The sequence below is a fragment of the Pan troglodytes genome, chromosome 17 (genome assembly GCF_028858775.2).
Source record: "Pan troglodytes isolate AG18354 chromosome 17, NHGRI_mPanTro3-v2.0_pri, whole genome shotgun sequence".
NCBI classification, from domain to species: Eukaryota; Metazoa; Chordata; class Mammalia; order Primates; family Hominidae; genus Pan; species Pan troglodytes.
In genome coordinates this window covers 28,048,629-28,071,465 of record NC_072415.2, presented here as the reverse complement: position 1 = coordinate 28,071,465, position 22,837 = coordinate 28,048,629, and the positions used below count along the sequence as shown (strand labels likewise).

The 22,837-nt window shown below is 45.5% G+C and overlaps 1 protein-coding gene and 1 pseudogene across 2 annotated transcripts in view; one reads left to right on the top strand and one right to left on the bottom strand.

The window, feature by feature from the left end:
* Window positions 1-1,302: 1,302 nt before the first annotated feature.
* On the bottom strand, window positions 1,303-22,459 carry LOC134808636 (uncharacterized; annotated as a pseudogene).
* The window catches only part of EMILIN2 (elastin microfibril interfacer 2), a 65,801-nt gene continuing 65,308 nt past the window's right edge, over window positions 22,345-22,837 (top strand). For both annotated transcript variants that reach the window (XM_016933397.4, XM_054672015.2), the window contains exon 1: window positions 22,345-22,814. In XM_016933397.4, the coding sequence (XP_016788886.4) occupies window positions 22,681-22,814 (134 nt within the window). In that variant the 5' untranslated portion in view covers window positions 22,345-22,680. The remainder of the gene's footprint in view (window positions 22,815-22,837) is intronic.

The following is a 22,837-nucleotide window of genomic DNA, read 5'->3' as shown; positions in this document are numbered from 1 at the left end:
GGGTTTCATCATGTTGGCCACGCTGGTCTTGAACTCCTGACCTCAAGTGATCTGCCCACCTTGGCCTCCCAAAGTGCTGGGGTTACACCCATGAGCTACTGCACCCGGCCTTATCCATTTTACTTTTAATAAAGATTTCAGTTGTTTCTCATTTTGGCTATTGTAAACATCACTGGAACTTTTTTGATTTTTTTTGAGACAAGGTCTCACTCTGTCACCCAGGCTGGAGTGCAGTGGTGTGATTGCAGCTCACTGCAGCCTCAACCTCCTGGGCTCAAACGATCCTTCCACCTCAGCCTCCCAAGCAGTTGGAACCGTAGGTGCATGCCACCATGCCCAGCTAATTTTTAAAATTTTTTTGTTGAGATGGGGTCTCACTATGTTGCCCAGGCTGAGTAACATTTTAATATAAGTCTCCTGGTGCACTTGTCCAAGATTTCCTTAAGGGTATATATATCTAGGGGTGCAATTGCTGGGTTTTAGAGTACACACCTGTTCAAATATACATAGTAATGCAGACTGTTTTCCAAAGTAGTTGAACCAGTTCAGACCCTATCTTCGTCTGTTTTGTGTTGCTTTAAAGGAATACCTGAGGCTGGGTAATTTATAAAGAAAAGAGGTTTATTGGGCTCATGGTTCTACAGGCTGTACAAGAGGCGTGGCCCCAGCACTTACTTCTGATGAGGGCCTCAGGCTACTTCTACTCATGGCAGAAGGCAAAGGGACACCAACATGTGCAGAGGTCACAAGGCAAGACAGGAAGCAGGAGAGTCGGCGAGTGCCAGGCTCCTTTTTAACAACCAGCAATCATGAGAACTAATAGAGTGAGAACTGACCCCCTTCCCCAGAGAGGGCAATAATCTATTCATGAGGGACCTGCCCCATGAACCAAACACCTCCCATTAGGCCCTTCTTCCAATCTTGGGGATCACATTTCAACATAAGATTTGGAGGGACAGAGGCCCAAATGATAGTGTACCCCTACCAGGAGCACATGACCGTTTCTCTCCATATTCTCACTGACACTGGGCATTGTCAGACTTGTAAATTTTTTTCCATCTGTCAGGCATGTAGCATGATCCGACTGTATTAGATATTAACTCATGAAGTAGGTATTAACTTGTACTTTCATGATTATTAATGAGGTTGAGCATATTGGCATTTATTGGCCATTTGAGTTTCGTCTTTCTTTGAAGTGCAGATTCCAGTTTTTCTCTATTTTTCGATTGGATTGTTTGTCTTTTTCTTGTTGATTTGTCATTGTTGCTGATTTGCTAAGTTCCACCATAAATTCTTTCTCAGTTATTTGTTGTAACATCTGAGAGGGCCTGGAGGCACCGGAGAAGCTTCAAAGAAGGGTTGAGGACCGGGGTCTTGTAGGTGGAGCTGAAGTTCTCCAGGCAGCGAGGTTAGCCCTGCCATCCCACACAGAGGAGCAGCTTGGGCAAAGATTACACTGGCTGAAGGGCCTCCAATCACACGTAACTGGAAAGAGGTAGAAAGGAGAAAGAATTGCTTTCTCCACTCAGCTTTCTCAGGCAAATTCAAAGTGTTTCTGGCTTGAACATTCCTGTTTTTGAAGACTGCTTACAATGTGGATAAAATGGATTTGTGTATCTCCAGTTGGGGCTTTAGCTCTGCCTGGAGTCTTTGAAGGCTTATCTCTGAGAAATTACCACAGATCTCTGGGGAGGAGAGTGGGGCAGATTGAAGGACAGCAACCCCTAAATGAAGTCATTTTCATGGTCAAGACTTGCTCCCTTTACTTTTTTTTTTTTTTTTTTTTTTTTTGAGACAGAGTCTCGCTCTGTTGCCCAGGCTGGAGTGCAGTGGCATGATTTCAGCTCACTGCACCCTCAGCCTCTCGAGGTCAAGCGATTCTCTTGCCTCAGCCTCCTGAGAAGGTGCCTGCCACCATGCCCAGCTAATTTTTGTATTTTTAGTAGAGATGGGGTTTCACCATGTTGGCCAGGCTGGTCTCGAACTCCTGACCTCAAGTGATCTGCCTGCCTCAGCCTCCCAAAGTGCTCCTTTAAAATTTTGAAGTATCTTGAATAAGTATTTGGAACCCCAATCTAACAAGATCACTCATCATGAATCTGCCCTTCAAAAGATATAATTTATTTGTATTTCTCTGGGAATCATTTAGGAACAGCAGTTCAAAGCTTGAAATGGGTTTTCTTCTGTTGTTATCTCTCACAGTTGACAGATCTCTCTTGCTAAGCTGCGATTTGGCAGTGCTTGGCTCTTAATCCCAGCTATTTAAAAGTACAGTTAAGGAAAACTGTAATTCTGAGGCAATGCGTGTTTTGAAACCTTATTTGGCCTCTCATTATCTCATTCATTGGGGCGGGAAGCACTCAGGCTGGGGTCACATGCTTGGCCTAGGGAGAGGGTGACTATTCTGTCCTCGGACTGACCGGGCCCTGGAGTGGGGCAGGGAAGGCTGAAAATAGTCATTTCTTGGCTGCATTGGTCAGGCAGGAGGGTCTCTGTAACACAGGGTCGCTGACAAGTGAGACGGAGACACAAGGTCCCCGGAGGTCGGCCTCAGCAGGGACAGTGCATGTGTTTGTAGGACAGTTGAGGAAGTCCTAAGCAAAGCTTTACAGAGCTTTAGATTGATTACAGTTGTTTACAATTGTTACAAGAGAAAACTAAAGTGTAGTCTTCTGTTCAAAGTTTGAATTTTCAACTCATTTCTGAGTTAGCATTCCTGGATCTTAGTTCTCACCGAAATCAAGCATCACTTTCCCCCTGTATATTATTATGTTAATTTGGTCAACTGTCTTGTAAAAGTCAGATGCCTGTCTGCTTGTTCTCACTCATTTGACCTATGTGATTAAACAAGTATTATGCACCAGGAACTGTGCCAGGCATAGGGATAAAATATGAATAAGACAAATAAGAAACAAGCTTTTCCTCTGATGAGTCTTTGTTCAAAGCTAATAGCTGGGGCTCGGTTCGGTGGCTCACTCCTGTAATGTCAGCACTTTGGGAGGCCAAGGCGGGCGGATCACATGAGGCCAGGAGTTCGAGACCAGCCTGGTCAACATGGTGAAAACCTGTCTCTACTAAAAATACAAAAATTAGCTGGGTGTGGTGGCACACACCTGTAGCCCCAGATACTCAGGAGACTGAGGCAGGAGAATCGTTTGAACCCAGGAGGCAGAGATTGCAGTGAACTGAGATTGCATCACTGCACTCCAGCCTAAACGAAAGAGCAAGATTCTGCTTAAAAAAAAAAAAAAAAAAAAGTAACAGGAGGGCACAGTGGTTCACACCTATAATCCCGGCCCTTTGGGAGGCTGAGGCAGGAGGATCACTAGAGGCCAGGAGTTGGAAGCCAGCCTGGGCACTATAGCAAGACACCATCTTTATTTTAAAAAAAAAAAAAAAGGAAAAACTGGTGTTGGGGGTCAGAACGGATGTGACTTTGGGGTACTGTTGAAACTGGAAGGAGCCACAAGGGGCTTTCCAGGGGTGGTCGTGTTTTGCTTCATGATCCTGATGCTGGTTCCATGGCTATGTTCACTTTGTGAAAATTCACTGGGCTGATTATCTATGATGTTGCCCAGGCTGGGTACCATTTTAATATAAGTCTCCTGGTGCACTTGTCCAAGATTTCCTTAAGGGTATATATATCTAGGGATGCAATTGCTAGGTTTTAGAGTACGCACCTGTTCAAATATAAATAGTAATGCAGACTGTTTTCCAAAGTAGTTGAACCAGTTCAGACCCTATCTTAGTCTGTTTTGTGTTGCTTTAAAGGAATACCTGAGGCTGGGTAATTTGTAAAGAAAAGGGGTTTATTGGGCTCATGGTTCTACAGGCTGTACAAGAGGCAGCTGAGGTGAGAGGGTCACTTGAGCACAGGCATTCGAGGCTGCAATGAGCTGCGGTTGTGCCACTGCACTCCAGCCTGGGTGACAAAGCAAGACACAATCTCTTTTATTTTATTTTATTTTATTTTTTATGAGGCGGAGTCTTGCTCTGTCACCCAGGCTGGAGTGCAGTGGCACGATCTCATCTGACTGCAAGCTCCGCCCCCGGCTTCACGCCATTCTCCTGCCCCAGCCTCCCAAGTAGCTGGGACTACAGGCGCCTGCCACCACGCCCGGCTAATTTTTTTGTATTTTTTTAGTAGAGACGGGGTTTCACCATGTTAGCCAGGATGGTCTCAATCTCCTGACCTTGTGATCCGCCCGCCTCGGCCTCCCAAAGTGCTGTGATTACAGGCATGAGCCACCGCGCCTGGCCCAACACCATCTCTTAAAATGAAAAAAATCATCACATGATTTGAACTTGGAACTTTCTGACCTCAAAACTGTTTAAAAACCCTAAAAAAATTCTCAACCAGGGAAAATGAAAAAACTAAAACAACATAAACATGCTATGGACAGATCAAAGCTGCTACTATCTTTTGACTAATGGAAAAAGCAAGGTGAAATGAGCATTTCCTGTTTAGAGAGTGTCGAGGGGTCAAGGAGGACCCTGCCTTCATTTTCTATTGCACTCTTACAAGTTTTTCCCTAACTTTAAAAAACACAAAAACAAAGTATTTGATTTCTTGAATATTCTGAGGTTTTGCTTTCTAAAGGGTTTTTTGGGGGCAAAGTGATGCCAGGATTTCTGGGAAAAATAGAAAGAACATTAGAAAAAAAGATACTTTAATTTAGTTCCAGTGTGTTGCAATCTTAAAAGAAACTTTCACTGCACTGCTGGGGATTCCAGTTTAATAAAGCTGTTTTTAAAATAAATGTCTGTGGGCCAGGAGTGGTGGCATGCACCTATAATCCTAGTTACTTGGGAGGCTGAGGCAGGGGGGATCATTTGAGCTTAGGAATTCAAGGCTGTAAGGAGCTATGATCATGCCACTGCACTCCAGCCTGGGTGACATAGCGAGACCCTGTCTCAATAAATATATTTGTGGATCATAGTTTTCTAATGTAAATATTATCAAAGTATAACATTCTTACCAAAAACCTAAGAGCCTGAGTAGCTGGGACTACAGGCACATGCCACCATGCCTGTCTATGTTGTTTTAGTCTTTTTTTGTTTTTGAGATGGAGTCTTGCTCTGATGCCTAGGCTGGAGTGTGGTGGCGTGATCTCGGCTCACTGTAACCTCCATCTCCCGGGTTCAAGTGATTCTCCCTCCTCAGCCTCCCAAGTAGTAGAGATTACAGGCACCCACCACCAAGCCCGGCTATTTTTTGTATTTTTTAGTAAAGATGGCATTTCACCATCTTGGCTTGAACTCCTGACCTCATGGCGTGTGCCACTGCGCCTGGCTATGTTTTACTCTTTTTAAATAAAAATTTTTCTGGCTGGATGCAGTGGCTCACGCCTGTAATCCCAGCACTTGGGGACGCTGAGGCGGGCAGATCATGAGGTCAGGAGATCAAGACCATCCTGGCTAACATGGTGAAACCCCATCTCTACTAAAAATACAAAAAATTAGCCGGGTGTGGTGGCACATGCCTGTAGTCCCAGCTACTCGGGAGGCTGAGGCAGGAGAATCCCTTGAACCTGGGAGGCGGAGGTTGCCGTGAGCTAAGATTGCGCCACTGCACTCCAGCCTGGGCGACAGAGTGAGACTCCATCTAAAAAAAAAAAATTGTTCTAAGGTGTCAACATGGCTTAGGCTGTGGACGGCACATGCGCAGAATCTGCTCTGTGATATTTAACTTTGCTATAACCAGTCCAGCACATTTAAATAGACTATAGCACCACGCGTCTGTGTTCTTCTTACTTAGCTCCTGAGGATGAGTTGAGAAGTATGTCTCTGATGATTAACTTTTAAGTAATGAAGTCTGCAAAGATAAAGCCAAGGAAAGCACATGCAAATATCCTGCTTCATCCACAACCAACTAAACCACCAAGTGTCAAGTGTTTATTCAACTTAAAAAACATATATAAACTTCAAAAGTTACCAAAATCCATAAGGTAATAAGAGAAGAACCTGTCCTGGAAAGAGTGATGACTGACAGTCCAGCTCTGTCTCCTTTCCTGACTTTACTAGTGCATTGATACTTGCTGATGTAGCCTTTATCAAGATTTGTTAAACAAACATTGTGTGGCTTTCAGTTCATTCTGGGTCCTTTAGAATCACCGAATAATTTATTACCCAAAACTAGGCACTTTTGAAGACGAAAAGGGACACTAAAGATAATTAACAGTGTTACCGACCTACAACACAAGCAAACTGAGACTGACCGGGCAAATCAGGACATGTTGTCACCCTACTTTTCTTTGGGAGAAAACAAACTAGAGTTTTTGGGTTTTTTTCCCCACTAGACTTTACTGTGTCTTTTTTTCTTTTCTTTTCTTTTTTTTTTTTTTTTTGAGCTAGCCGCCTCCCAGGTTCAAGCAATTCTTGTGCCTCAGCCTCCTGAGTAGCTGGGATTACAGGTGCACCCCACCACACCTGGCTAATTTTTGTATTTTTTAGTAGTGACAGGGTTTCACCATGTTGGTAAGGCTGGTCTTGAATGCCTGACCTCAAATGATCTGCCCACCTCAGCCTCCCAAAGTGCTGGGATTACGGGCGTGAACCACCGCGCCTGGCCCACTGCATCTTTTCACAGTGGCATGTCCTGCACCCTTTCCTCAAGTCCACTGCTCCTCAATCTTACCTGGTTCCCTGCCCTCTCTCCCTCCTCGCTACTGCAGGGCCGTGTATCTTGGTCTAGCTAATCTACCAGCCGGCCCTGCCTTTCCTTATGTATTAAAAACATCCAGTGTACAAGGTCACATTAACTATTCCCTCCTCTCTTGCAAATCACATTCATTTTGGATATCATGGCTGATTTAAAGCAAAACCAAACCAAACAAGAAAGAGAACACTCAGCTCAAACCCACACCACTCCGCAGTCTTTCCTAATTAATATTCAACTTTTCTGATTGCCTCAAGGTCTATTTCTTCATCATCACCCAGGTACACAGGTTTTCACTATGCTGTCTTCTATTTGTTGATTGTAATTTACAGTGTTCCGAAGTCATTGCATATTTTCATATGTCTGTGTCTTACTCATCCATTAAGATGAGACAGGACTAGAACTGCTTTTCTCTGGCACCCAGATTGCCTGGTACACTGTTCAATATGCAACACGTCCTCAATATTCTTTTTTTGTTTTTAAGACTGAGTCTCACTCTGTCACCCAGGCTGGAGTGCAGTGGCACTATCTCGGGTCGCTGCAACCTCCGCCTCCCAGGTTCAAGTGATTCTGCCACCTCAGCCTCCTGAGTAGCTGGGATTACAGGCGCACGTCACTACGCCCAGGTAATTTTTGTATTTTTAGTAGAGACAGGTTTTCGCCATGTTGGCCAGGCTGGTCTCGAACTCCTGACCTCAGGTGATCTGCCCGCCTCAGTCTCCCAAAGTGCTGGGATTACAGGCATGAGCCACTGCACCCAGCCCTCAATATTCTCACTGAATAAAGAAATCTTTTGACGGCCAAAAATTCCAAGAACTTTTCTTCACCTCGCCCACCCCCACGTGGCATTTACTTATTATTCTCTGACAGTTGAAATATAATTAATTCTCATTATTCATGGATTCCCTATTTGTGAATTCACTTTCTAAAATTTGTAGCCTCAAGAGTGACATTTATGGCACTTTCATGGTCATTTGTGGATATGCACACAGCGGTGAAAAATGTGTGTAGCCTGATGTGTGTGTTTGCCAGCGACGTACAAGAAAGCCAAACCCTGCCTTCTTATTTCAGCTCACACTGTAGATAAGTATCCTTTTCATGGTAAATTCAGTACTATATTTTTTGCATTTTTGTGCTTTTTGTTGGTGATTTTGTTATAGTAGTTAGTCAGGCATGAGCAGGTCAGGAGAGAGCTCCCCTGCGCGCCCCCCAACACAGACCAGGAATGTCAGGCGACCATCAGGTGATGGTTCTGCAGTTGTTAACTGTCTCTCTAAAATAATAATTGGTCTCAGCCAGAGCCAGGGAAGGGCAGGCTCCCAATAGATAGAAAACACCTGAAGGTGGTGATCAGCAGCTTCCGGATAAGATCTCAGGAGTTGGGTGAGTGTGCTCAAGCATGCGCACAAGACAAGATGGCAGAGTTTAACTGGTATATGACCTTCTGTATTAGTAACGTTTCCCTAGAGGGACAGAACTAATAGGATATATATCTATATCTATCTATCTGTCTGTCTATCTGTCTGTCTGTCTGTCTATCTATCTATCTATCTATCTATGCAGTTAATTAAGTATTAACTTACATGATCACAAGGTCCCACAGTAGGCTGTCTGCAAGCTGAGGAGCAAGGAGAGCCAGTCTGAGTCTCAAAACTGAAGGACTTGGAGTCCGATGTTCGAGGCCAGGAAGCATCCAGGACAGGAGGAAGATGTAGGCTGGGAGGCTGGGCCTGTCTCTCCTTTTCACGTTCTTCTGCTTTAATTGCCAGCAGCTGATTAGATTGTGCCCACCAGATTAAGGGTGGATCTGCCTTCCCCAGCCCACTGACTCGAATGTTAATCTTGGCCGGGCGCTGTGGCTCACGCCTGTAATCCCAGCACTTTGGGAGGCCGAGGCAGCGGATCACGAGGTCAGGAGATCAAGACCATCCTGGCTAACACGGTGAAACCCCGTCTCTACTAAAAATACAAAAAAATTAGCCGGGCGTGGTGGCAGGTGCCTGTAGTCCCAGCTACTCGGAAGGCTGACGCAGGAGAATGGCGTGAACCCGGGAGGCGGAGCTTGCAGTGAGCATAGATTGTGCCGCTGCTCTCCAGCTGGGCAACAGAGCGAGACTCTGTCTCAAAAAAAAAAAAAAAAAAAAAAAAAAAAGTTAATCTCTTTTGGCAACACCCTCACAGACACACCCAGGATCAATATTTTGCATCCTTCAATCCAATCAAGTTGACACTCCGTGTTAACCATCACAAGTCCACCCCTTGTCAACTTGAACCCATATATATCTCCTGAGATCATACATAATATTCAAATAAAGACAATAATGAGGTCATAATTATGCCTAACATAATACAGCTATCCTTCGTACGACTGGAAACGCATCAATTCCCAACCCAAATACAATTACATAAAGTTAACAATACTTAAATGCTGAGATAAAGGCAATAAATCTTATGTCACACGATAAAGGAAAAGGAAATAAAATGAAGATATTTTCTTAGTACAAGTATATACATGCACAAACATGTTTTTAGCAAAAGAAGGAGGAAATACTCATGACAATGACAGTCCCCATTTTTGCAGCTGGTCGCATGGTCATACTGGTATTGATGACTACCTTTTTCTACTACCCATCTGTATTCCCTTTGCCGTCAGCAAGCACCTCGGCAGGTCATGTTTTCTTTCCTGGTGGAGTGACCCAAACCTTCATTCCTGAGGGGCCTAAGCCATTTGTAGTCCCACCTGGCTTGAGATGTTGTAGTTTCCCATTGACCTTAATCATAGGGCATGGTAATACTAAGAGATGCCCTAATGGATCTCCTGTATTCCATGCATACTCTTCCTTACCTCCATTATGGAGTAGGAGAGTGATTTCATCTTTATAGTCCAGGTCAGTCACCCCAGCCAACACTGTAACTCCCTTCTTAGCCTGTTGACTTAAAGGTAGGAGGAGCCCAAAGTGTCTGGGTGGCAATCTTAACTTCCAGTTTAATGGAATCATTGTGTCTCCTGGTGGCAGCGTTCCTTCCTCTGGAACTAAGACCTCTAGGCCAGCAGACTGTAATGTTGCAGGAAAAGGAAGCAAAAATTTTGCTAGTGGATCCCTAGGGGTGATGGTGAGTGGTGCCACTTCCAGCCCTTGATTCCTGGACCTGTGAATCTTGGCTATGGGAGAAACAGTACCATATATTGGATGCTGATTCAGAGCATACACGACCTTCTGGAGAACTTTGCCCCAGCCCTGCCAAGTATTGTCACCTAGTTGACACTGTAATTGTGACTTCAAAAGGCCATTCCACCATTCTATCAATCCAGCTGCTTCAGGATGACGGGAAACATGGTAAGACCAGTGAATTCCATGATCATGAGCCCACTGCCACACTTCTTTATCCATAAAGTGAGTGCCTTGGTCAGAGGCAATGCTGTGTGGAATATCATGATGGTGGATAAGGCATTCCATGAGTCCACAAATGGCAGTCTTGGCAGAAGCATTGCATGCAGGATAGGCAAACCCACATCCAGAGTAAGTATCTATTCCAGTGAGGACAAACCTCTGCCCTTTCCATGATGGAAGAGATCCAATATAATCAACCCACCACCAGGTAGCTGGTTGATCACCCCAAGGAATGGTGCCATATTGAGGGCTCAGTGTTGGTCTCTGCTGTTGGCAAATTGGGCGCTTAGTGGTGGCTGTATTCAGGTCAGCCTTAGTGAGTGGAAGTCTACATTGCTGAGCCCATGCATAACCTCCATCCCTGCCACCATGGCCACATTGTTCATGGGGCCATTTGGAAATGACAGGGGTGGCTGGGGAAAGAGGCTGAGTGGTGTCCACAGAATGGGTCATCCTATCCACTTGATTATTAAAATAATCCTCTGCTGAGGTCACCCATTGGTGAGCACTCACATGGGATACAAATATCTTCACAGTTTTTGACCACTCAGAGAGGTCCATCCACATACCTCTTCCCCAAATTCCTTTGTCACCAGTTTTCCACTCATGCTTCTTGCAAGTCCCTGATCATCCAGCCAAACCATTGGCTACAGCCCATGAATCAGTATATAATCACACATCTGGCCATTTCTCCTTCCATGGAAAGGGTACAACCAGGTGCACTACTCAAAGTTCTGCCCACTGGGAAGATTTTCCTTCACTGCTGTCCTTCAGGGATGTCCTAGAAAGGGGCTGTAGTGCTGCAGCTGTCCACTTTCAGGTGGTGCCCGCATATCATGCAGAACCATCTGTGAACCAGGCCCTAGTCTTCTCTTCCTCTGTCAACTGATCATAGGGAACTCCCCATGAGGCCACTGGTGCAGGATGGGGGAGAAAAAGCAGGGTGGGAGGAGTGGAGACCATGGGCATTTGAGCCACTTCCTCATGTAACTTACTTGTGCCTTCAGGACCTGCTCGAGCCCAATCATGTACATACCACTTCCATTTGATGACGGAATGCTGGTGTGCACAACCCACTTTATGGCTAGATGGGTCAAAAAGCACCCAGTTCATGATAGGCAGTTCAGGTCGCATGGTGACTTGGTGACTCATAGTCAAATGTTCAGTTTCCACCAAAGCCAGTAACAGGCCAAGAGCTGTCTCTCAAAAAGAGAGTAGTTATCTGCAGAAGATGGCAGGGCCTTGCTCCAAAATCCTAGAGGCCTCCACTGTGGTTCACCTATGGGGGCCTACCAAAGGCTCCAAACAGCATCCCTATCTGCCACTGACACCTCAAGCACCATTGGATCTGCTGGGTCCTATGGCCCAAGTGGCAGAGCAGCTTGTACAGCAGCCTGGACCTGTTGCAGAGCCTTCTCCTGTTCTGGACACCACTCAAAACTAGCAGCCTTTCAGGTTACTCAATAAATGGGTTGGAGTAACACACCCAAGTAAAAAATGTGTTATCTCCAAAACCCAAATAGGCCCACTAGACGTTGTGCCTCTTCTTGGTTGTAGGAGGGGCTAAATGCAGCAACTTATCCCTCATCTTAGAAGGAATAGCTTGACAGGCCCCACACCACTGGAACCCTAGAAATTTTACTGAGGTAGAAGGTCCCTGAATTTTAGTTGGATTTATTTCCCATCCTCTGGCATGCAAATGTCTCACGAATAAGTCCAGTGTGTTTGCTACTTCTTGCTCACTGGATCCAATCAGCATAATGTCATCAATGTAATGGACCAGTGTGATATCTAGTGGAAGCGAAAAGCGATCAAGGTCTCTCCGAATAAGATTATGACACAAAGGTGGAGAGCTGATATACCACTGAGGTAGGACAGTAAAGGTATATTGCTGGCCTTGCCAGCTGAAGGCAAATTGCTTCTGGTGGGCCTTATGGACAGGAATGGAGAAAAAGGCATTTGCCAAGTCAATGGCTGCATACCAGGTACCAGGAGATGTGTTAATTTGCTCAAGCAATGAAACCACATCTGATACAGCAGCTGCAATTGGAATCACCACTTGGTTAAGCTTACAATAGTCCACTGTCATTCTCCAAGATCCATCTGTCTTCTGCACAAGCCAAATAAGAGAGCTGAATGGGGATGTGGTGGGAATCACCACCCCTGCGTCTTTCAAGTCCTTCATGGTGGCACTAATCTCTGCAGTCCCTCCAGGGATGTGATATTGTTTTTGATTTACTATTTTTCTAGGTAGAGGCAGCTCTAATGGCCTCCATTTGGTCTTTCCCACCACAACGGTCTTCACACTACCAGTCAGGGAGCCAATGGGGGATTCTGCCAGCTGCTAAGTATGTCTATGGCAATTATGCATTCTGGCACCGGGGAAATGACCACAGGATGAGTCCAGGGACCCACTGAACCCACTGTAAGTCGGACCTGAGCTAAAACTCCATTAATTACTTGGCCTCCATAAGCTCCTACTTTAACTGGGGGACCACAATGATGTTTTGGGTCCCCTGGAATCAATGTCAGCTCAGAGCCAGTGTCCAGTGGTCCCCCAAATGTCTGGTCATTTCCCTTTCTGCAATGCACAGTCACACTGGTAAAAGGCTGGAGGTCTCTCTGGGGAAGGATGGGAGAAAGATCCACTGCATAAATTGTTGGTAATGTAGTGGGGTCCTCCCTCAAGGAGACCCGACCTCCCCTTTATTCAAGGGATTCTGGGTCTGTAAACTGGCTCAAGTCTGGAAATTGAGGGGCCGTGATTCTCTGTTTTTATAATTCAAATTAGCCTTTTGTCTATTCGACCTAGAAGTTTTCCACTTGTATAAATTAAGTAGGAATGCAGTAGGCTCCCTATCAATTTCACTTCTAGGAATACCATGATTAATTAGCCAATGCCAGAACTCTACACCAGACTATTCTGATTGCCACTTTGCCTCTGCTGTCCATTACAGTAGATATTCCCACCTTGCCTTTGATGGTTGAGTGCCACTACTTGGTTCCTGCCACCTCAGGATCCAATTATTCCCATTGTATTTAAATTTTGTAGTTGAGTGACTGCAGTTCCCACCATTAGCTCTGACATACAGAGAAGAGCAATTATAGGGCTCTTCAAAGATGCAGGTGCTGCCCTCACAAATCTATTTCTAAATTCATTGGTCAAGGGTATTTGGACCCTCCCAGCTGGGATGAGTAGGTCTAAAGTGACTAATCCACTCCACCATCCCAATCTCCCTAAGTCTTTGGATCCCTTCCTCTACATTAAACCAAGGGAGATTAGGCATTTCCAGCTCGTTCACAGTGGGCCATCTTTTAATCCATATTTCAGCTAACTAAGCAATTACACTTTTAGAACCTTTTTTAACTCCCCAAGCTGCCACATTAAAAGCAGAGTCCCTACTCAGTGGGCCCAAATCAATAAATTCAGTGTGATCTAACTCTATGTTCCTTCTACCATTATCCCATACCCGTAATATCCATTCCTATGCCTGTTCTCCAGATTTCTGTTTACATAAATTAGAGAACTCAAACAGTTCTTTTCGAGTGTAGCATACCTCCTCATGGGTCACACTCTCAACCTCACTACTAGGGACCGACTGGGACTTTAGTCTAGTTATAGGTCTAGAAGCAAACAGGTGTTGGGGGTGGCTCCTGAGGAGAATCAACATTACCTTGCCTGGCAACAGCCTCAGGGGAGGCCATCACTGTTGCCTCAGGCAGCGCAGGGTTTATCTCCTCAGACAAAGGTGGAAAGACTGATGGCAGCATGGGTCTGGGAGGGCATGTTGCCACTACTGGGGATGGGGAAGCTGTTCCTTCTCACAAAAAAGTTTCATCAGAGTTTACAAACTCAGTGTCCCCACCTTCATCAGGGTCCTCCCACACATCCCCATTCCAAGTCGCAGGGTCCCATTCTTTTCCAATCAATGCCCTCACTTTAACAGTAGACACCTGGCGAGACTGTGCATGCACCTTTCATTGCAGGTCAGCCACTTGCATGATACGAGCTTGTGTCTGTTTTTCCACAATTTCAGCTCTTTCTCTACAGGAGATAAGACTCTCACTCAGGGCAATCTTAGCATATTTGAGGGTCAGTATCTGCTTCTGAAGCTGGGAGACAGAATCCCTGAGTTCATCATTTTCTTTCATCACTTTGTCCGCTGAACTTAGGAGCAACCAACCAGCTTCATTATGTTCCTTGGTTCTCCACACATGATCAAAGGTATTATATATAGAGTCACTAAACTCCTTGCCTCTCAGGAGTGATGAATCAGGAGGGTCAAATGCATTTATTTTGCATAACTCTTTGAACAGTTCATGCCAAGGACTATCAGTGTTCTCCATACTGTTAGAAGTAGAGTCCTTAGCATTTTGGGGTCTAATCATATTAAGCAGCCAACTCCAGAAACCCCAAAACCAACAAAATAACTCCATTCTTAATATTATGTTCCTCTAGAACTACACTTGGTACCAAAATCTGTATTAGTCAGGGTTCCCTAGAGGGACAGAACTAAAGGAGAGTTTATTAAGTATTAACTTACACGATCCACAAGGTCCCACAATAGGCTGTCTGCAAGCTTGAGGAGCAAGGAGAGCCAGTCCGAGTCTCAAAACTGAAGGACTTGGAGTCCAATGTTCAAGGGCAGGAAGCATCCAGCACAGGAGAAAGATGTAGGCTGGGAGGCTAGGCCCATCTCTCCTTTTCACGTTTTTCTGCCTGCTTTAATTGCCAGCAGCTGATTAGATTGTGCCCACCAGATTGAGGGCGGATCTGCCTTCCCCAGCCCACTGACTCAAATGTTAATCTCTTTTGACAACACCCTCACAGACACACCCAGGATCAATACTTTGTATCCTTCAATCCAATCAAGTTAACACTCAGTATTACCCATCACACCTGCCTCTAGAAATGCTAGACTGGTAAGGGAAGAATGTCTCAAATGAGCATGCGCACAATTCCAGTAAACACACTGAGCGTGCGGCCCCTCCCAAATTCTGGCAGGCCACTGCACATGCGGACAGCCCAGCCCAAGGGCAGAATCAGGGGAGAAGGAATGCAAGACCCTCAGAAGTATGCCAGCGTATAAAATCCCAAGTCAGAAGGTCAAACCGAACACTTGATCTCTGAAGTCGCCCGCTTGGCCCTCTTCCAAGTGTACTTTACTTCCTTTCATTTCTGCTCTAAATTTTTTATTTTTTATTTTTTTATTTTTTTTTAGACAGAGTCTCTCTCTGTCACCCAGGCTGGAGTGCAGTGGTGTGATCTCAGCTGGCTGCAACCTCCACCTCCTGGGTTCAGGCGATTCTCATGCCTCAGCCTCCCGAGTAGCTGGGACTACAGGTGCCTGCCACCACACCTGGCTAATTTTTGTATTTTTAGTAGAGACAGGGTTTCGCCATGTTGGCCAGGCTGGTCTCGAACTCCTGACCTCATGTGATCCGCCTGCCTCGGCCCCCTAAAGTGTTGAGATTACAGGCGTGAACCACCATGCCCGGCGTGCTCTAAAACTTGTCTCAGCCTTTCCTTCTGCCTTATGCCCCTTAGTTGAATTCTTCCTTCTGAGGAGGCAAGAATTGAGGTTGCTGCAGAACCCCTGCGGATACAGATTCACTGCTGGTAACAATTTCACTGTTTAAAATGGCTCCCAGGCATAGTGCTGAAGGGCTGTGTAACATTCCTAGCACAAGAAGGCTATGATGTGCCTTATGGAAAAAATATGTATGTGCGTGTGTTAAGCATCATTCCCGCACGAGTTATAGTTGGGTTGGCCATGAGTTCAGTGTTAGTGAATCAAAAAGATATATTAAACTAGGTATCTTTAAATAAAAACACACATAAAACAAAGTTATGTATTGCTTGATTGACAAAAACACTTTTTGACCAGAGGCTTGTAAGAACCTAATGCTGTATTTCCCCTAGAAGCAATTGTTCAATATTTGCCAGTTCAGTGTTCACGGCAACTTTATAAAACGTAAATACTGCAAATAAAGAGAACTGACTATACTTAAATAAACAATGTTAGAATTGCCCAGTCTGAAATACTAGAGACTTAACTTGTTCATGACTAGTCCATACTATTCTGAGTATAGACCATGATTGTGCCAAAATTTAATAATTTATTTCAGAATCACCAAATACATTTTGCCTATTTAGAACATTTTGTTGATTCCAGAATAGTCAACTCACATTCCTTAAATAAATGATGAACTACAACATAGTTTGATGTGGCTTATGTATATGAAGACATTATTGCCTAAGCTATTACAGCTCTCTTGGAAACAAACATGCAAAAAAATTCTAAGAGCCTATTTTTGTCAGTTATTTCTTATGATGAAAAAAATGTGTTCAAAACCATACCATAACTCTGTCAGCGATGACATCTCAAATGTAGTGTATGGTATACTGTTAACTGTAGAAAGTATTCTTAGATCTAAGAAACATCTGAAAAAAATTAAGGGATATGGAAGGAGTAACTAATTTCATCTTTTTGAAGAAGATCTTCACTGTCGAATTGCCTGATGATCTGAATTTATTTACGCAGCATTACTAATCTCTCAAAGAGCTCACTGCCTTGTTCTAAAATAAAATCCTTCGCTGTATAGAGGATAAATCTTCTAAACAATAAGCTGAGCTACATGCTTTATCTGGGGAGCAGCAGAAAGAAAACTGGGCTAGAAGTCAGTATTCTTGTTTTTCTAGACAAAGTCTTGTTCTGTCACCCAGGCTGGAGTACAGTGGCACCATCTCGGCTCACTGCAACCTCCACCTCCCAGGTTCAAGTGATTCTCCAGAGTAGCTGGGACTACAGGCACCCACCACCACACCCAGCTAATTTTTTGTATTTTGATTAGAGATGGGGTTTTGCTATGTTGGCCAGGCTGGTCTTGAACTCTTGCCCCCACGTGATCTGCCCGCCTCGACCTCTCAAAGTGCTGGGACTACAGGTGTGAGCCCCTAAGAGCACAGTATTCTATTCTGGACAATCGCACTTAGGGCTATTCTGATTGAGTTATACACATGCACTCTTTACACTTCATGTTTGGAAGGAACTGCAGTAGATGGTCAGCTTCCATGTTGACTGGCAAACAAAAGGAATGATAAAGCCCCTGAACCTGACTCCAAATTTGTTATTGTTACTGATGTGGGTATGTCAATAACAATGGTAAATATTCACCCTCCGTTCACCGAGTGCCAGGCACGATGTTAACAGTTTACATCTGGCAATCCAATGAATCCTCCCCACAGCCAGATGAGTGATTCCAATTTTCAGAGAAGAACATGGAACATAGAGGGATGTATTGTTTGTCCAAGATCATTCAGCTAAGTGGGTGAGGGTGCCATATTTTGAACAGTACACTAACTCTACTGCATGAATTCTGAAAACCCTTTTTTTCCATGTGATTTCCATTTTTCACAGTTTTGAAACTCTCAGGTGATAGTGTAAAATGTATGAAGGCACACACCCCTAATCAATATAGAAACATTTCCTCCCCGTATCTCTCATGAAAGATGATTAAAATAATGGCCATAGTCCTTGAGAGTGTCATCTAATCAGTCAGTTGATAAGGTCTGTCTTAGGTTCAAAGGACAAGGAGATTTTTGACTTCTTAGCTTTGTACAGCAAAGGAGATATTTACAAATAAGTAAGTTAAGAAAAACTGAAGAGAGCAAGTGTTCTTTGTTTTGATTTCATTTGTTTGAGCAAAGCTTTTGACAAGACAAGAAAGCAGCTGTTATTTATAAATTTTGAAGTCTGGAGACTCACTGAATTTGTTCTGGGTCTGGTACAGTGGCTTGTGCCTGTAATTCCAGCACTTGGGAGGCCAAAGCAGGTGGATTGCTTGATCTCAGGAGTTCCAGACCAGCCTGAGCAACATGCGGAAACCCTGTCTCTACTGAAAATACAAAAACTAGCTGGGTGTGGTGGTGTGCTCCTGTAGTCCCAGCTACTCAGGAGGCTGAGGTGGGAGGATCACCTGAGCCCAGGAGGTCAAGGCTGCAGTGAGCCCTGATTGTACCACCGCACTCCAGCCTGGGTGACAGACCCAGACACTATCTCAAAAAAAAAAAAAAAAAGAAAGAAAAAAAATTGTTCTGAAGGTCCCTCTCCAACATAATGCCTATTTCAAATGGAGCTAAACAAAATTGTATTGCCCATATCCTGGCATTCCAGAACACAGCACAGGCTAGATGCTGCAGCCAGTTCATTTTTCTTGGGGATGTTTCTCTTTCCCTATTAAACTGCATTGTTTTTAAAAGAATGAAGGGTGTCTTTTATTCAAGATATCTAGTCTTCGAGAACTTTGTTTTTCCATCATTAAATAAGCAGAAAAAGGAAGCAATAAAGATACCTAAAAGTACACCTAGAAATCCAGGGGACAGTTTTTTTGAACTTTTGAATTCCAGAAAGTAAAGAGCTGAGGGGGGAGGGTCGCTTGAGCCACAAGTTCGAGACCAGCCTGACAACATAGTGAGACACCTATCTCTACAAAAAAATTGATAAAAATTAGCCAGATGAGGTGGCACGTGCCTGTAGTCCCAGCTATTCAGGAGGCTGAGGTAGGAGGATTGCTTGAGCCTGAGAGGTGGAGGCTGCAGGGAGCCATGGTAGCACCACTGCCCTTCAGCCTGGGCAACAGAGCAAGACCTTGTATCAAAAAAAAAAAAAAAAAAAAGGGAAGATGAGGGATCAGAAGGGCGGAAAGACAAGGCTAATCTCATGATTCTTGACCACATCCTAGATGCAAATCAGTTCATCTTGATCAAATGTCCCCTGCGCAGATGACTGGGTTGGGGCTAGGGGAAATGTATTTGCCTGCTGCCTCAGTAACAGTCACCTTCCTTTTCCAACAGGCAATGGAGGGGGCACCTGGGTGTGCTGGAGGCCCAAGAGGCTCACTGCTTCCAAGAGAACTGTCCCTAAACACGTACAGAGCCTGATGAACATCTTACGTCATGACCCACAAGTGAATAAGAGAATGGATTGTATGAAGTAGTTCTTCCTTGAATTTTTGCTTTAGGTAAGTTGGTCACACAAGGGTGTGTGTCCCAAGTTACTATGGGACACTTGTTTTTAAAGCAGAAGAAATTCCTTCAGATTGTTATATAAAATATAGTTTTCAAGTGCTCACTTAAGGTACTTGGCAGCATATAAAAAATTCATACTTGCAGCTTTCTGGCAGTCATATCCACGTTATTGTTCATGGCAGGGATCAGAAGTCCTGCCCAATTAGTCTGTTTCTTAGTGTGCTGAAGCTCTCTATCCTCCGGAAGCTTCCCTCTGTCTTGTTTCTTATGCAGGGCTCTCTGGTTCCTGAGTTTGTTGCATCCCTTCCTCCAGCTGGAGAAGAGAAAAGAAAGAGGGTCTCTTGGGATCTTGGCCTCAAATCAAGAAATAACCTTGTGGCTGGGCACAGTGGCTAATGCCTGTAATCCCAAGACTTTAGGAGGCGAAGGCAGGAGGACTGCTTGAAACCAGGAGTTCAAGATCAACCTGGGCAACAAAGTGAGACCCCCCCGCCCATCTCTATAAAAAATAAAAAATTAGCTGGGCATGGTGGTGTGTGCCTGTACTCTTAGCCACTTATAAGACTGAAGTAGGAGGATCACTTGAGCCCAGGAGTTGGAGGCTATAGTGAGCTGTGATGGCATACAAAAAATCAGCCTGTTATGGTGGTGTGCACCTGTAGTCCCAGCTATTCAGGAGACTGAGGCAGGAGGATTGCTTGAGCCCAGGGATATTGAGGCTGCAGTGAGCCATGATTGCACCACTGTACTGCAGCCTAGATGAGAGAGCAAGACTCCATCTCAAGAGAAAAAAAAAAAAACAAAAAAGTAAAAGAATGGAATAATAGGCCGGGCACAGTGGCTCATGCCTGAAATCCCAGCTTGACTTTAAAAAGCCAAGACAGGAGGATGGCTTGAGATTAAGTGTTCCAGACCAGCCTGGGCAACGTGGTGAGATCCCATCACTACCAAAAATTCAAAAAATTAGCTGAGTGTAATGGCACACACCTGTGGTCTCAGCTACTCAGGAGGCTAAGGTAGGAGGATTGCTTGAGCCTGGGAGGTCGAGGCTGCAGTGAGCCATGATCATGCCACTGGACTCCAGCATGGGTGACAGAGTGAGACCCTTTCCCCCAAATAAATAAATAAAAATACAAAAGAGGGAAGTAACCTTCTGAAAGTCAAGAATGTTCTGTCTTCCCGGGGCAGACCCACAGTAACATACATGGGCTTATGTCTAGAGAAAGACATGCAATAAACATTAGCTCACTTAGTTGACTGTCCATCAGGAACGCTAACACCCTTCATTGCATGGCAATGCCTGGAAGCTCTCCAAACACAAGCCCCGTGTCAGTTTGGGCTCACTCATGAATCCTCAGTATTTTTGTACAATGCCTAGCTTGTAACAGATGCTCAGAATGAAATTTGTTTACCAATAAATGTTATTGATAGCTGATTAAATATAGTATTGTGGTCATCTCAATGACAAGTTGGCCCTTATACTCTTAGACAACTTCCTAGTATAACTTTGATTTGACGGAAAAAACAGATTGACTTGATCAGTTCAATGCACTTTCAAGTTTCAGATTTACCTGTACCAGACACACATTGGAGTTGTTCTCTGCTAATTGTAGACACACACAACTTGTGTGTTTCCCCCATTCCCCCCCTCCTCCTCTTCTTCATTTCTATACTCTGTTTCTACTCTATGAGTCTTTACGGCCAAGATGGTGTTAGGACAGGCAGGATAGGGAAGTCACACAGAAAGATACAGATTGGGTTACGAAAGACAGCTTTTTATCCCTTTCTGTTATTTCCCCCCCACGGTGGCTCTTTTGAAGGCTGGGATGACTTCAGTCCAGTATTTGCATGATCTTCCGCTTAAGAGTCCAGGAACAGATGATGTCCTTACATGGTATAATGTTCTGCTTGGCCCTTGTAGTTTCTACTTAGGGACTTCTCTTTCTTTCATCTGCAAATCAAAAGGTCCAACAACACCATCAAAGAATATTAGAAACAAAATAGACCAATGGCTTCATTTAGTAAAGTAGGAACATAGCAAACGTTTTTATTTTTTATTTTTTGAGACAGATTTTCACTCTTTTTGCCCAGGCTGGAGTGCAGTGGTGAGATCCCGGCTCACTGCAACCTCCATCTCCCTGGTTCAAGCGATTCTCCTGCCTCAGCCTCCCAAGTAGCTGGGATTACAGGCATGTGCCACCACGCCCGGCAAATTTTTTTTTTTTTTTTTGTACTTTTAGTAGAGACGGGGTTTCTCCATGTTGGTCAGGCTGGTCTTGAACTCCCGACGTCAGGTGATCCACCCGCCTCGACCTCCCAAAGTGCTGGGATTACAGGCGTGAGCCACCCCGCCTGGCCCATAGCAAAGCTTTATTCACTTAACGAGTCATGGCCAACAGCGTCTGGTTAGCTCACAGAGGCCACAGTTTATCTGTGGAGTCTGGTAACCACGCCACTCACGACCCTGTACATTAATTAGATGCAGCAGGTCATCTCAAACACATAGCTCTCTCCAACACCCCTTAGAATACAACACTTGGGTGGTGATTTTACTTTTAACATTCTGGTACTTCATCCCAAAAAGACATCGGTAGAGATTAGTGTAACTCAACAATAGGCAGAAAACATACAAGAAAGTTTAAGACAGATGTCTAGCAGTGCCTGAACTGTTAAGAAGCAAACGTGAGTAAATGCCTTAGTTTCAACAGAAAAAGAAAGTTCACAGTAGGACCTCAGAAGCAGAGGCTGTGAGATCACCTTTCAAGAATTGGAGGAGAATTGCAGTAAGTGATAGAGCTGGACGCTGAGCTGCAGCAGCCTCTGGGAATTGGTGGGGCTGTGGCTTGTCCTGTCCTGCCGCCCCCCGCGTGGACTCGGAAACTGTTAGATGGTGCCTAAGGCAGAGTTGGGCAAAGAAAGAAGAGAACCAGCGTTCGTTTCCTCCTGGACTCTCTAAGTCCATGGAGGTGGTGGGGGAATGGCCCTGTCTTGCCCGAGAAGGAAATTCGAGTCGAGCCCCCACTCCTCTCCCCGCGGGACTGATAAACATGTCCCTCATTCACCCTGGGAGGCTGGCACCCAGGCACGACGCGAGGACAGCCAGACTCGCCGACGGCGGCCGCGTCCCGAGGGGCCGGGAGCGAGCCTGTTGGAAGGTGGGAGGCGGAGTCGCTCGGCATCTGGGAAGAGACCAAAGGAATGAGTAATTGGAAATTCTGTAACGTAGACCCTTATCCCAAACCCTTTAGCTCTTCCACCCCAAGCCCCCTGCCGAGAAGCGAAGGGACTGGAGACAGGGAGACTTGGTGGAGGGAGAGTCACGTTTCGGAGAGGGAAGTGAAATAAAGAGGGCGGCACCCGGGGGGACCTGTGCGTCATTGAGGGACCGAGGAGAAGCGCAGGGCGCACGGGGCTGCAAAAGGAGAAGTAGGAACGAGAAGCCGGAGGGGGCGGCCGCGGAGCACTGGTTGGAGCGCCGCGAAGCGCCCGAGCCTCTTGCCTTCGCGGGCGGCGCCCTGGCCGCCGGCAGCCTTGTGGCCGGTGCCCCGATCCGCCGCGCTCCGGACCCGGGCAGGCAGGGCGCGCCCGCTGCGCGCAGGATGTGGCAGCCCAGACGGCCCTGGCCCCGCGTGCCCTGGCGCTGGGCGCTGGCGCTGCTGGCCCTGGGCGGCGCGGGGCTGTGCCACGCCGGCCCGCAGCCCGGGTATCCCGCGCGGCCCAGCGCCAGGAACAAGTAAGTGCGCGCCCCTTGGCTGG